The following is a 16,165-nucleotide window of genomic DNA, read 5'->3' on the forward strand; positions in this document are numbered from 1 at the left end:
TTTTTTGGGAGAAATTTTACTTTGTTCGATTAAAATCATTCCCTTTAATAGGATGTGATTAATTGAATGTCTCTTTCTTTATAGGGATTCAGGGCAGGTGTCTAGTTAAAACTTTTGGGTAGTCTCAGGCTTGATAGATGAATTCTCTTACGACTGTTCTCTTTTTGAGCTGTCTCTTCCTTTCTCTTGTTGCTTACTTTGTGTCTTCTATCTCCTTCATCTTTTTTCCAACATGCTTTCTGTCTTTGTCTTGTGGTGAAATTACTTGGTTTTGTCCTGGCACTGGCCGGATACCCTAGCTGGGAGGGAAATAGTCAAATATATAGTTAGTTTTTGGGAGATATTATTATTTTCTCTGTTATGAACTGTATTATGTTTATTTACATATTATATATGATTTGTAAACATTTGAGTGTATTCCTCTTAGTGGGGACATGTGCTTGTCTTTGGATGAGACTTTTAGGTGATCTCAAACTAAGTTCTTTGATAGTGTGCTCTTGGAATCTACATCTGTTTCCTATTTGAACCAATTCCCCTTTGTCTTACCTTTCTTGGGTGCTTTAATTGTAATTCCAGAAATTTTTACTATCCCATTTTCTTCCTTTTTACGGGTGCTGATATGACCTTAATGTGTTCCAAGCACCGTAAAACCCTTAAAAACAAACAAAACACTGCCCCATTATGTTCATTTTTTATAGATTAGATCTTAATGTTTGTGTTGTCAACTTCTAATAACCTGCAAATAAATTCAACTCTTGTATTCATGATTATTGATTATAGGATATGCTTTGAGTAAGTGAAACATCGATCTCGGTTTGAATATGGTCCTATTCTCGTTTTAGCTTTGGTCAAGGTGGAAGGGATTTATGCCAACAGCTCAGCAACCAGCATCAACAATTCCAGAACAGTTCCCACCCACAGCAACAATTAGATGCCACAGCCGGGGTAGGAACCGGAGCCAGTCAATACTCTAACCTATTCCATCCGTCACAACAGAGCCAGGATAGGGAGGAAATGGACGAGTCATCTGTCGACAGGATGAATGCTTACATGGTTGACAAGAAAGAGTAAGTGATTCCAGGAGTGTTGAAAAGCTGTTACATGTACAGATTTGATAAGTATACTTGTTTTTGGGGGGTGCTGTAATAACTCAGGTTGGAGAGCCTTAGCTTCACAGGCAAAGATGGCAGAGAAGTCAAGATTTTTCTGACACTTTCTTCGGATCTTGCCACTTGTTGTCATTTGAAATGATACACATACCCACCCAACATACCATGAGCAGATAGGCACATAGAGACATTGCGATGTGACTGAGTGCTGCTGGTTGCTGGCACAAAGTTACGCCATCGCATACCATTCTCTCACTCACACACAATACCCCTACCCCTATGCGATAATTGTTAGTATATTACGATATGAAAGTGGTCTACCAGACTGCCAGTGTGTGGTAAAGCTTAATGATGGGGAAAAAGCAATGCAAGATGCCAGTCTTGTCTCCACTTGGCAGATTCTATTATTTCGTTGTAGCCGATATGTGTGTTTATGAACTTTGTTGAATATGAAGTTGCTTCAGTAGTGTCAAATAGGAGGGGGAAATTGGGATTTTTAAAGTTTTCGTTGAACCTGAGGTTTTGTTGGATCCATGGTTGCTGTACTACTATTACTACTTCTACTTCTACTACCACTACTTCTACTACTACTACTACTACTAATGCTACTACTACTACTACTACTACTACTACTACTACTACTACTACTACTACTACTACATACTACTACTACTACTACTACTACTACTACTACTACATACTACTACTACTACTACTACTACTACTACTACTACTACTACTACTACTACTATACTACTACTACTACTACTACTACTACTACTACTACTACCTACTACTCTACTACTACTACTACTACTACTAACTACTACTACTACTACTACTACTACTACTACTACTACTACTACTACTACTACTACTACTACTATACTACTACTACTACTACTATACTATTACTACTACGACTACAACTACTACTACTACTACTACTACTACTACTACTACTACTACTACTACTACTACTACTACTACTACTACTACTACTACTACTCTTACCACTACTACTACTACTAGTACTATCTTAATTTTTCTAGCTCTAGTATGATCTAATGTGTTGCAGTACAATAAAGATAAATAACAAACAACGATTAATCTTACTTATTAATTTTTTACCATTCTGATCAATGGAATCGTTAAGTTTTTAAGTGCCAGACAAATATGTTTTTTAAAGATTGTTACTATTGCATTAATTGTAATTGATTCAAATCAATGGATAAAGTTTGCTATGATCTTCTTTGTCTTTACAGTGAGCCAGACAGTAGTTGGACCAAAAAATATGACTATTATACTTCACAGGGTATGCTATTTGTTAATTATTAGAAATGCTTATGTAAGTTGCTTTCAGCCAATTTACTATTGCAGTGTTTTATATATGAGCTTTAACTCCAAACTTCACTTTTCAACATTTTAAAATTAAATATGTCCATGTAGTAATATCTTCTCGCGAACCTGTTGCAATGGATGTTATACGTTCTGATGCGTCTTGGACGTTTTCATCTAGGAGGCTAGCGTCGTCGGCGTACTCAAGGGAGCTTATTGAGACCTGGTTGGGTGGCAAACCGACAGTAACTCCGGCATTTGGGTTATCATGAATTTTGAAGATGTGCATGAGGCCAGTAATGAAAGCGATTGGGGAAAATATATCGCCTTGGAGCACACCATGAGCGATATTGAAGGCTGCAGAGGTTTCTTCATTTCCGTCGGGCTTTCTAATTCTCACGCATCCAGATGCTGCCTCAAAGATGGTTTGGATGACGTGGCAAAGTTACCGATGCTCCAGCCGAGCCTAGTGTGTTGTCTAGAAATGTGTGGCTTACAGTGTCAATGGTGCCGTATAGTCGATGAAGGTAACGACAGCTGGTTTGGACTCGTTGGTGAGCATGTCAATTGCCCACTTCAGGATACATATATTATCTCAGGTTCCTCTTGCTTGTCGGAAACCGGCTTGGCTGTCTGGTAAGCTTGATTGGAGTTCTATGCTTGGCGACTTACGGAGGGTGTAACCAAAACTGGTAAATCGCTTCAACAGCCGATGCCTTTCCATCATTACGGGAGAGGACTACAGAGAAACAGCAAAACGTCTCGAATTCGACCTGATAACTACAGTGATGAGACGCAGGCTCCGCTTTGCGGGGCATAACTTCCACATGGACGCAGACCGCCGACCTTTTATTGCCTACTTGAAGAACTCGACAACTAGACCAGCAGGCACTCTACTCACAGTGGTTTACCAGCGGATCACTGAGTTGAGATGCTAGGTCAAGAGGTCACTGCTCGCTTTCTCTTTACCTGCGCTCTGGCATGGCACGTGCCTGCAGTCAGTGAAGCGAGTAGTCTAATTGGTCTGATAAATAATGGCATAGCCAAGCCACAATTATCTTAAATGTAAATCTATATCACTCATGTTATAGATTGAAATCCCCCTCACACAGTGGACTAAATATCATAGATATCATCAGTATAATTCTTTTTCAGGAACACAGCAAAGTAGACTCACATTTTCACTACATTTATTGTTTAAATCAAATATTTCTGGAATCCCTACAAAACAATCAGACGTTGCAGTATATTATTATTCACAATAGTACATAGTACAAACTGTCTACTTTCTGTTGCACTAATGTTAATTCAGTTCAACAAATATGTAACAAGTGTAGGGGTGGGGTATCAAATTTCACTGGGAATATCTAGCAGTCTATGAGATGTCTAGGCAATCGTGGGTGATGAATTTGGACCAGTTACACAATGTAAACAATGTCATAATCATTTCCTAGACTCCCTACTGACCATGGAACACTTTACTACACTGATTCTACAGTTTTGTCATTAAATGTTCCCACGAATATGGTAAAGGAGTGAAGAAGTCATACTTATTGTAGTACAGGAACGTATATATGAATGAAACAAACCCATTCATTTCATATTTCTTAAATCAGTAACAGATGTGTCTTTAAGAACTATTATTGTAGGGCTACTTGCAGAGTATATATTATTGCAAGTAGCCCTACAATAATAGTTCTTAAAGACACATCTGTTACTGATTTAACAAAAATGAAATGAATGGGTTTGTTTCATTCATGTCTCTGTTGATTGGTGTGGGAAGGTTTTATTCACCAGCTGCACTACTTGTACATTGTGAATATTGAGAATAATGTCTGAATATCTGTTAATTCCTAGGAGGTGCCACTATTATTTTCTCTATCTTGGCTGTGTTTGAGTACCCCCCCCCCCCCCCCACCTCTCCCCTCTTCTTATTTTCCCCAGTCAAACTTGCCTTTGTGGAATACTATCTGTACTAACTGTTGATGTTATATCGTTGTTGTCGGTGGTATGAATTAGGTGTAGTGTGAATGTGATGCATTTCTCTTAGCCTGTCTTTTACGTTTGTATGTAATATGTGTGTATATGCAGGATGTATGGGTGTATGTATGTGTGTGTGTGTGTGTAAGAGAGAGAGAGAGAGAGAAAGAGAGAGAGGAGAGAGAGAGAGAGAGAGAGAGAGAGAGAGAGAGAGAGAGAGAGAGAGAGAGAGAGAGGAGAATACCTTTTTCTACCATATTCATTGCTTCTATTATCTACTACACCACTGTGATGGTGTTGTTGTTTGGTGTAATGACGGTGGTTTTGTTTCTATTTGTAATAGTGAAGTAAAACCTACACACACAATATATTGCTTTATATGTTCTTTAGGAGTGTGTTAAATTGTTTAATCCACTTATCTCCATATCTTTTAAATACAATACAAAATACAAATGAAGAGAACATACCAGATGTCCAGCCCATTACATTTATGACCATTAAAAACGTAGTTAAAATGTGTTGAATCAGAAAATGAATGTTTTACTGTGTGTAATAATATTAAGACTGGACAAAACATTAATTAGTTTCGGAATCCAACGTCTGATTTTAAAGATTTGAATTTTTTATTGTCCGCACAACAACAAAAATATTTTAAAAGGGTAGGGATTTTAAATTGCTTATAAAACCTATCAGAATAATCACAATAAAACGAAAAAAGCACCAACATAACAAGTAAAGGTAGTACTGTCTGTTCCGTAAGTTAATATTATTGTAATGTAAGTGGTCATCTAGATATGGTGTTGTATTACATCACGAAAATGCAATACTTTGCGTCTTAACCCTCAAAAAGGGGAATCCCCGTCCAGGTAGCCACTTTTACAGCATGCAGCTGCTGTTGTCAGTCACTTGCTGGGTTCCAGCAGTATAACTAAGTGATCCGATTTTATGAAGAAATAAACAGCAGTGTACTACATGGGCTGGATTCTATGCCCATTGACAAAATTGTGACTCTGGCCAGGAACAGACGTGCTTGGTCCCAATATGTGAATTTCCTGTGACCGTGACACTTTTATGCTGATGTAGCATAGCACCTTATAGGTGCCGTACTAATGTACAATGCAACTCATACATACACACATGTAGTAATATAGTTTGAACCTTAAGTTCATGTTTGTTTGGGACCTTCACTCCAGCTGGAGCATAGGCCAGCGTCGAATCCCCTCCATCTTGTCCGGCTTTGTGCCATCTTCTCAGCTTCTCTCCATGTTAAGCCTTCAGTTTTTAGATAAATTCATAGCTCTTTGAATGTTTCGTTTCAAGAGAGAAGTTGTTTAAATTGATGAGCATTTTTCTGTCACTGCACATTTTCTTTTAAAAAATTCTATTTCAAATAACTAGAATAACATCAATGCAATAAGTATTGAAATGTGTGTAGAGGAGATACCAAATAGGCTTTGTTGTGTGCTTTTTAATTATATCAAAGTTTTACGGACGTAGATGCCTTTGAGAGTGATTTATGTCGTGAACAATGATTTTGATTTTTAACTCTTGTTAAAGATATTATAGGTATCAAAGTTTTGAAAAAAAAAAAAAGAATCCAAAAACCAAAAAAGAATAAAATCTTTTTCTTTATGCAGGTCTCCAAATGTCGACTCCTAAACTTGAAAATCTGGAAGCAGACAGGCGACGACAACCCAATGACAAAGGGCGAAGGGGACCCATTGGTAGAGAGGATAGTTCTGACCTGACACCCTTTGCCCAACTATATGGCTCCACCAGTGGTCTGGATGATGTCGCGGCGGGCGGGAGCACTACTGATGGTATAGCTAAACTCCACCTGAGCTCAAGCTATTCTAGTATTCAGTCCATCAAGGAAGAACATTCTAGAATCAAGCAGGAACAGGGACAGGCAAAGTAAGTTGATAAACTTTAGCTAACTTCATCTGACGTCTTTTCAAATTTATTTTTTTTTACTGGAAATGGTTTACCTGTATTCCTTTAAAATCCCTGCTTCTGATGTCCTCAGGGATGCAAGTCTACTCGGTTATTTCTTAGTTTAAAATCAGATTACTGGATGAATAGGTGTTGAAAAAAAATCAAGTTCTCCTCTGATTGTGCAGTACTGATGGTTTTCCTGGGATCTGTGAAAATCCACAATTTTGGAGTTGGAGGAGTTAAAAGAAGAATTTCCTCCTTTAAAAGAGACAGATTATTTCCCCCAATCAATCTACTGGCAGTGTGAGGGTTGATGCATGGTGCAGTTTCCCACTCTCCAGAAGTTAGTCAGAGTATTAATGATAGTTGTCATCTCAATTGCTCTAATGCAGTAAAAATGGAGCTTGAAGGCAATCATTCAAAGCATTTCATCAACACTGACTGTGCTACGAAAACCTGTTTTTGGGGCTTTTTTTTTTCTTTCAAAGGTATCAAGAATATAAGATGATCAAACCTATGATCATTGGGCTTTTTATTTACAAGTATTTCTCTTTCTATAATTTCTCACATGAGTATTAGGTTATCAAAAACATATTAAAACTATTTCAAATGTATGTTTCTACTTTATCATCAGGTCTTCAAACACAGAAGAGGAATCAAACTCATTATTTGAGAGTCTGAGAGACACCATCTACACTGAGGTGGCTTCCCTTATATCCCAGAATGAAAACAGACCTCACTTTTTGCTAGAGCTTTTCAGAGAAATTCGTCAAATCGATTCAGATCTCCTGCGCCAGAGGACTTTATATTCAGTTCAAGAACTTGTTAACTCTTACCTTAAGTCAAGTTCTGCCTCAGCTGGGTCTGTAAGTAGGCTTGGAGTTATATACTCAAATCTGTCGAATCCTTATCACCAGTGCCACATGTGACAATGTAGAAAATTGTTTCATGATCCTTTACTTAAAAGAATAATGCTATGCTATTGTCCATTTTATGGTAAAGAAAACATAATATCTCTGAAGGACCACCTCCCATAGTGGGCAGGGTGGCGCTTACTGTGTCTTCTATCCCCATATATCTGTTTTCGAATTTACTTTCTGTCATATTCTTGAAATGAGATTGCTTGGTTTTGCCCTGGCCTGACCGTTGTGCTTGGCTGGGAGGGAAAGAGTCAAATGCATAGTTATTTTTTTGGGAGATGATATTTTTTTTCCTTGTAAATCATATCTCTGTTATGTATTGTTATTTTGAATGTATAATGTAAGCATTTGAGTGTATTCCTCTTAGTGGAATCTTGTGCTGGTGTCATGGGTGAGACTTTTAGGTGACCTCAAACAAGGTACCTTGATGGTGTGCTCTTGGAATGTACATCTGTTTACTATTTGAACCACTCACCTTTTGTCTTACTTTTTTCCTCAAGTCCTTTTTATTGTACATCTAGAATTTTTTCACTATCCAGTTTTCTTCCTTTTTACTGGCGCTGACAAGACCTAATTGTGTTGCAAGCGCCATAAGACCCTTAAAAACAAACAAAAAATCTGAAGGACCACATCTTACCATCGTTAAGACCAAACACTAAATTAATTTTGATCTTAATTGATATTCTAAATGGCAGAGTACAATTATATTTTCTTAAATTGCAACAACTCAAATTTTGTCAGATGGTTCACTCTCAAATCCTCTCAAACAAAAAAATATTATCTTTTTGACCAATTGTACCGTTACTAGAGAATTATTTATATAAATTAACTTTTGTTTTAACACCCACCAGCATAAACCTGCCTGGCTGAACACCCCCCTGAGTACACAGGAAACAGTCAACTCTGACCAAACTCCTAGTGAAAGTGTAGTTACGTCTGATGATGATGATGAAGATCCACGTATGGTATGTGGAAGCACTTTGCAACATGGCTCTAAGAATTTGTTTTGATGTTGCTATTGACGGATGAGTCGTAAATTGTTGAATTCAAATTTAAATCTAGAGCATTTCACTAGAGTATTTTCATTGCGCAATATCCATTTAAAGTGCTCAAAGCGCTTTACAAGGGTCCCTAGCCTACAGCATGATCTAAACATGAAGGACGAGACATGACATCTGTTAGGCAATCGTACATTTTTTTTAGAAAGAGACAACGCTACAGCCAGTTACTCATTTTACACATGAGCAGGGTGAGAAAATTTGAGTAAAGAGCCTTTTCAAGGGACTCAACGCTGCGCTGCTCAGAATGGGACTAAAACCCTAGATCTTCGGATCCAAAGGCAAGTGTCATACCTTAAGACTACAAAGCCTCACCATATAAACCTACTCCAGGCAGCAAATGAAAGATCTGTATAATTTTGGAGGGAAAAAAATCTTTTGACTCTCGAGAAAGAAATATGAATCTACCAAAATCCATGGTATCCATGATCTGTCATTTTAAAATGTGTTAAAATTTACTTAACATCATTTAAATTGGCCACTTACTCAATTCTTACCAAAAAAAAAAAAAAAAAAGCAAGACATTTTTGCACTTTTACACAAAAATTTTAAGTTAAAAAACATACAAATCTGGATAGTGAAAAACAAATATCTGGCCAATATACGCTTTGGGAAAAAAATGTATTTACTATTTATTAGTGTCACTTATAATTTTTATTTGTTTCTCTTTTTCTTTTCTTAATCTGTATTTTTTTATTAATAATTTTGTTTCATCATAATCTTATTAGTCTTGCCTTCAAGCCTCTGGCCCAGCAGAACCAAAGTCAAGGTCGAAATTGCCCAAGTTTCCCTTCGAGTATGAAAGGAATGCTGAAAACTTGAGCTCATTGTCAATGTCCAGCAACCTGGAAGAGGCACCATTCTTTCAGGTAAGAATTTTAGCAATTTGAATTAAAATTGTCTCTGATTTTTTTGGTATATGTGGTCTTTCTTCATTATTTTTTTAAAGTTTTTTTTTTCCAAAAATTCTATTTTGCCCTATTTTGTATCTATCAACATGCAGTGCAACATTTATTTCAAAACTTTCGTCACAGCTAACCTGAAAGAAAATGGTTTTTCTCTGCTCTTTTCTAGGATGCCCTTGGTGAGACTGTCATAGAGTTTGAGAGCCTTAAAAAAAGACACAGACAACAGGCAGGGAAAGTATGTTAATAGTAATGATAATGATAATAATTTTTTTTTTAAGTTTAAAAAATAAGAAAGTAATAGATTAATAATTATGTTAGTAATAATAATAATAATAATAATAATAATAATAATAATAATAATAATAATGATAATAATAATAATAATAATAATAATGATGATGATAATAATATTGATAGTTATAATGAGGGTGATGATAATAATAATAATAGAGATGATGATGATGATGAAGACATTGATTATGATGATGACATTAAAGTAATAATAATAATGATCATGATAAAGCTTTAGTGTCCAGCGATTCACTGGTTTTATGTTATTTTAATTCTGAATTTGTAATTTGATCATTTGATTTTTTGATTTCAACTTTAATTGGAGATATAAGCAATAATTATTTTGAGTACCCACCCAATTTTAGTGTCATCACAAGTGGTGGGAAGATGTGCGGCTATGTGGTCTTGTGGTATGGCACTCGCCTTTGGATCGGAAGGTTCAGCAAACCTGCCTACTATATTGAAAAATTTGTAGAGCTACAAAATTTTGACCCCACTTCAGAAGTTCATGAGCATTTTGAAGTCATTAAAACTTATTGCAAAATGAAAGTTGATGCCAGCCTATATAGTTTAAAGGTTTTTTGAGTGTTATTTAATCCTAGTGAATGTAGATTGTGGATTTATAAAGTTAACAATAAGGACTATAATTTTTATATCCTAAAAATTACGAATTAAAAAAATTTCAGGTAGGCAGGTCTGTTCCCGCTCTTAGCAGGGCATAGTTGAGTACTGGGAAAAGGCTCTTCACCGCCTCTTTGATCTCTGTAAAAATAAAAATACAGTCGCCTAACAAGCATCATGTCTTGTCCTACATGTTAATTGTCGCTGATTGCTGGGGACCCCTTGCAAAGTACTTTGAGCACATTTAGTGGAAATTATGCTATATGAGTGCCTGAGTTAAAAGATGAAAAAATGAAAAATAAGTCATTATCACCTTTTATTTATCTTTCAGCCAAAGTTAGGTGAGGGCGCATTTCTTGCTTCTGAGCACCTGTTGAGAGATATGCGTAATAGACCTGGCAGAAAAGGATCCAAGCAGAAAGCGGGTGATTCGGGGAGAAGGCAATTTGATTCAGAGATGGCATATGGTGACGGAGCCAGTAACTCTGGTGTAGATCAGGCCAGTGAGAGCTCTATGTCAGACATGCCAGTAAGTGTAATCTTAACATGAATGTTTTATATCGTGAGAGCTGATTTCAGATATTTAATTTAATCTGCAAAAATTAATGTTTTTTAGTCCAATGCTATAAATATAAATGGTAATTAATAGGATGATGTTGGTAATAATAATATTATCAATAACAATAAGATGATGATGATGATGATGATGATGATAATAATAATAGTAATAATAATAACAATAATGATAATGATAATAATAATGTTAAACAACCTCAAGGCATTTAAAGTGAATGGATTCAACATCTTCTATTTTTCATCTCGCTCTGTATATTTCAGTATCCTCGCATTGACATGAAGCAATTGGACCTCCAGATCAAGCAGGTGATGATGGAAACCATTCCAGTGGTGAAGGATCACATGGAGGACATCTGCTCTAGTCAACTGTTGGCTTATATCAAACGCCTGGTGCTCTCACTCACAGCACAGGCAGGGAACCAGGAGTTTGCCAGATTTTTCCATAGACAATTGTCGTCCATCCTCCAGGACACTCTTGAAAAATACGAAGGGCGCAAGTAAGTGTGGTTTAAATAAATGTTTCTTTACCTTCTATCTTTTTGTGTGACAAGGTGGTCTGTGGTTGCTGGATTTAAGTTTGGCTGTCGGTGACGCACATTTTGAATCCTTGGAAAAGGCTCCTAACTCACATTTTCTCTCCATACTCAGGTGTAAAATATGTACCCGACAGGTACTTGTAATAGCACCCTATAATATATATATATATATATATATATATATATATATATATATATATATATATATATATATATATATATATATATATATAACAAGTCTAATCTTGCATGTTAAGCGTTGCTGTTGTTTTGGGACTCATTGCAAGCCCACTGATCACACATGGTGGGTGTATATAAAAGCTCACATTTAAATTTATTTTTTTTGTTTGTTTGTTTTGTTTTTTCAATACTGTGTCAACTTTGATAAAATGCCATCAGAATGCCAAAATGCCATGTTAAAGTCATCTATTTGAACTTAAATTAACATTTTCTCCTTTTTCCTCCTCTTTTTCTATCAGGATGAGGGAGTGTGGTGAGGATTTGTTGGTAGAGATTTCTGATGTTCTTTTTAACGAGCTTGCCTTTTTCCGTCTAATGGAAGACATTGAAGATCCAAATGAAGTTGAAAGACTTCGTGGTACAGCGGCTACTGCCTATCAGGTATTTCAAAACACTTTATTTCTGTAATGAAAATTTCCTGGCTTTTTTTGTGAAATGAGTAGGTTAGGTCGCCCCAAAACCATACACTTCAGAATGTGTCACATAAACCCTTTTTGTGTGTTTACATAATTCTCATTATTACTGATTTTCTTGGTTACTGATTCTGAAATTTTCAAGTAGGGAGGTATGCGATCCCAGATGCAGTCTAATTTTTTTCTGATCCTTTTTTTCTACCCAGCAGTGATTTGTATATGGGGATCTCTTCGATTTGACTGAAAGTACTTTGCAATAGACTATGTGAAAGGTAGCAAGCAATGACTACTGGTCAATAAATATTGATGATGTGTGAATCTCTGGTTCCATTGTCCTTTTGGCTTTGAAATACTACTTAATTATTTTATATTAGGATCAGCTATTATTGATGCAATAATTCTTCATAAAGCAGCTACTGTATTCTAAAATCCCTGTTTAAAATTGGCCATGATTTTTATTTTTTCAGGTTAGAGGAAGTAATAGTCAAAGAGAAGAGGATGAAAATGAAGAAGAGGACAGCAGCTTCAATGAGGATAGAGAGATAGAAGTTGAAGGAATTGAGAAAGATGGTAAAGATAAATCACCCATGAAAACGAACCAGAGGGGATTTCTCATCTCTGAAACTGAACAAGAACAGCTTGGGAGAGTAAGTAAAATGTTAAATCCATATTAAAATAAAAAGATTGAATGAAAATGCGATTTGAAAATACCAATTAATTATAAGTTTGGAGGTCGATTGTTCAATGTTAAGTTGAAAAAGCAAATGAAAGGAAAACAATCCTCCTTCAATCTTGATTGGATTTATTAAGATAAATGACCTTTTTCAAAATATCACTGTGAAAATAATCTGGAACAGACATGAGCTGAGAAAATTAGTTTGTTTCTATCTATTTTTTTTAGGGGTCACCTCTTTGAAACTCACCTTTCAAGTGCTGATCTCTCTCTCTCTATCTTTATCTCCCCAAAATGGAACTCCCCGTACAATTTGTTTAATCTGAGTTAGAGATAAAAACCTGTGTATTCCATCACCATTGTAAAAATTCTATATTTTTCCTTTTTTAAATTCATATTAGCTGACTGACTCAGAGTATTACTGTCAATATACATATCCAAAAGAAAATATGAAAAATTATTATGATGCTTTCCTGATAATTTGTATTGCATCAGTTTGAGTTATCACACCCGAATCTGGATACAACAGGAAGGTTGTTTCATAAGCTGAGTGTATTTGGTTAAGGTGGGTAAAAATGACTGTCAGTATTAGAGAGAGGATTATTAAAAATTAGATACCCTCACTGCACAGTTTGTATTTTGCTTTGTCTTCACTGGGTATTGATCTATTGTGGTATAACTTTGTAAATGATTGTTGCCTCCAGGAGCGAGATGATGAGTTGGCCAATGCTATGGTTCAGGATGTGGACGATCAGGATGAGGATGATGACACTGAACACTCATACAAGATTGAGTTGGCACCAAGTGAAACAAAACCATTTACAAGGTGAAGTAGAAAATATTTTGAATAGAAGATATAGATGGAATGTAATTCATATTTAAAAATTGGCGTTAATGGTTTAAAAAAGGATGACCACTTTAGGTCTAGTGTCAGTCTAATGTGTTGTGCCACATTGTTTTAAAGAATGTCAGATTTAATAGAATTTCGTTTTTTAAAAAACATTAATTAAATCTCGAAATAATTTTCACAGGTTTAATGGTTTCATCATAATATGTGTGTGTGTGTGTGTGTGTGTGTGTGTGTGTGTGTGTGTGTGTGTGTGTGTGATGGTCAGACAAAAGGTATCAGATGTTGCAATGACTGTTTTCTAGATATGAGTAAAAAATAAAAAGTAAATGTAAAACCTGTTGAAAACAAGGGTTTGGTTTACTGAAATACCTGTTGTAACTTTGTTTATAATTAAGATTGAAACTGCATTATACTCTCAAGAATAGCTCTCAACCTTCAGAAATTCAAATATTTTTTTTTTACCATGTGGAACGTTTTGTCAGACCACCAAGCATATTGTATACTTTCATTTGTGTCATGACACACTGGCAGTGTATAAAAATTTGATGTAGTATCAGATCTTATTTTCAGAAGAGCAAGTTGTGTTTGTTGCACGTAAATTACAAATGTTTTAATAAGTTGGTTTGTGATCAGTTTTGTTGTATTTTGTAGTTGAGTGTACTTTTCAAATTATAAAGACTACATATTAAGTCATTTGGATAGGCTTCTATTTCTTTATACCATTTAATTTTTCATCAATGAATGAATTTTAATTTTAATAATTACGAAATAATTAAATTACACTACTTGCTAAAACAATGAAACCAAACTGTATAATGTCAGTTGATCAATGATGATTTATATCATTTATTGTAGAATTGGCAGTGATGAAGATGATGACAACAGCGATGAAGAGCAAAGTGTTGAGGATCTTAGTGAGACAGCTGTGAGCAGAAACGATGCCAAGATGGGAAGCAGCACTCCATCATCTGGGAGTCAACAGCAGCCAGTCAACAATGGGCCTCCCCCTATTCGTCCAGAGACAGAAGGAGCTTGGGGAGAAGGTGACAAAGAAAAACTGGACGTGGACAAGCCCATGTCCCCTTCCAAAATGGCTGTGATGAATGGAGTCGACCAGGCATCTAGGAGTCCTCAAACTGTCCCCCAGGTTAGAACAACAATGACAAATTAGAGAGCAGGCACTGGTGTACGATGAAAGTCTGAAAGATGTATATATAACACAGTGCCAGGCAAAACAGAAAGAAAAATACAAGAAAAAATCGGCCTGCCTCGACTGCTCAGTTGAAGCAGGCTGATATAGCTTTCCAGATTCTTATCTTAAAACAGTAACCATAGTTTCTTAATTATCTATATAACAGAGCTTAAGTTTTAAACTAAGCTTTCCTCAACACATGTCTTGCCTCTTTCATGTCTGAAGAGAAATGAATCTATTTATTTCATTCATCAATCAATTTGAATTTTACTAAAAACATTCTTTGTTTACAACTATATTTCATATATTTGTGCACATTTAAGAGCATTATACATTATTTATAGCATTACAATTGACTGAAATAAATATAAATTATCTTACAGATATATTTTCTGAATTTACAGATGAATGGCTCTCTTAATGGAGGCCACAAAGATGAAGAGGATGATGATGACGACGACGACCAAGAATTGACTGTTGACGATCTTCCAGAGAGACTTACAGTTGGCTCATCCAGTGACAATGCAGTTTCTGCTTCGGCTGCCATCAACAGTGTGAGTGGACCAACCTACTGCGTGATGTGTAGATTTATTTTCCTTGGATTTTCCGTCATGCTGGCATCAATCATTGTCTCTCGCTACATACACCGATAACTAGCTTGATTGTTGCTCTCCTGGACCCTATACTCCCATCAGCTGGAGGAGGTCTGAAGTGTGGGATTTCATATATTGGTGTTCTGTCTCCCGTCTCACCCCTTAGTTGTCTTTCTTTTCTCCATTTTTTAAAAGTATTATTATTAATTTGTTGAACTTCTCACTCGTGTAGTTTTTTTGGGGTTTTTTTTTGTTTGTTATCACTGTGCAATCCCATTTTGATTTTCTTTTCTTCATTTTTAAAAGTATTATTATTAATTTGTTGAACTTCTCACTCGTGTAGTTTTTTTGTTGTTTGTTTTTGTTTGTTATCACTGTGCAATCCCATTTTGATTTTCTTGATGTGTGGTATGACAGATCTGCCTCTTTTACAGATTTAATGGATATGACTGATTGTCTCAAAAGGGTATTATGTCCGGTTGAACTTGATGCTAAAAAACTGAATTCTAAGTTGAACCTATAAAGTTTGAGTTAAAATAGATATCTTTTTAACTTTAATTTTTTAAAAATTAATTACCAAGCTTTCATCATTTTAACTCTTTGAACTTAATTTTCTTTATCAGTTCATTCTGACATAATATCAGATTGACGTGGTGGGTTAATTAAAAATTTTTTTTTTCCAGGCTGATTTTTTAAAACCAATTTATTTCAGCGAAAAAGTGATTCAAATATTGTTGTTTTACTTAGAACTGGATGTTTTATAAAATTGAACCACACCACGCCAATCCTTAAGTATTTTTAAGTGTTTGTTCTCTGAAATTCGATATTTTCCATAAATATGCAGATTTTTTGGTTCATTGGCCTTGGCAGATCTGGCTTTATGTTGACTTGGCAGATAGTCAAAATATTAAAATTGTGTTTTTGAAAAGCTG

General features: G+C 35.6%; 1 protein-coding gene across 3 annotated transcripts in view; it reads left to right on the forward strand.

The window, feature by feature from the left end:
* LOC144970412 (uncharacterized) overlaps window positions 1-16,165 on the forward strand; it is a 56,010-nt gene that overhangs the window by 32,990 nt on the left and 6,855 nt on the right. For all 3 annotated transcript variants that reach the window (XM_078910011.1, XM_078910013.1, XM_078910012.1), the window contains exons 28-41: window positions 843-1,067; window positions 2,375-2,424; window positions 6,065-6,341; window positions 6,997-7,228; window positions 8,134-8,247; window positions 9,069-9,209; window positions 9,415-9,483; window positions 10,492-10,689; window positions 10,998-11,233; window positions 11,752-11,893; window positions 12,393-12,572; window positions 13,303-13,424; window positions 14,304-14,595; window positions 15,045-15,194. In XM_078910011.1, the coding sequence (XP_078766137.1) occupies window positions 843-1,067; window positions 2,375-2,424; window positions 6,065-6,341; window positions 6,997-7,228; window positions 8,134-8,247; window positions 9,069-9,209; window positions 9,415-9,483; window positions 10,492-10,689; window positions 10,998-11,233; window positions 11,752-11,893; window positions 12,393-12,572; window positions 13,303-13,424; window positions 14,304-14,595; window positions 15,045-15,194 (2,428 nt within the window). The remainder of the gene's footprint in view (window positions 1-842; window positions 1,068-2,374; window positions 2,425-6,064; window positions 6,342-6,996; window positions 7,229-8,133; window positions 8,248-9,068; window positions 9,210-9,414; window positions 9,484-10,491; window positions 10,690-10,997; window positions 11,234-11,751; window positions 11,894-12,392; window positions 12,573-13,302; window positions 13,425-14,303; window positions 14,596-15,044; window positions 15,195-16,165) is intronic.

Source organism: Berghia stephanieae, chromosome 4, assembly GCF_034508935.2.
Source record: "Berghia stephanieae isolate SIO BIC M18660-M18661 chromosome 4, UCSD_Bste_1.3, whole genome shotgun sequence".
Taxonomy (NCBI): domain Eukaryota; kingdom Metazoa; phylum Mollusca; class Gastropoda; order Nudibranchia; family Aeolidiidae; genus Berghia; species Berghia stephanieae.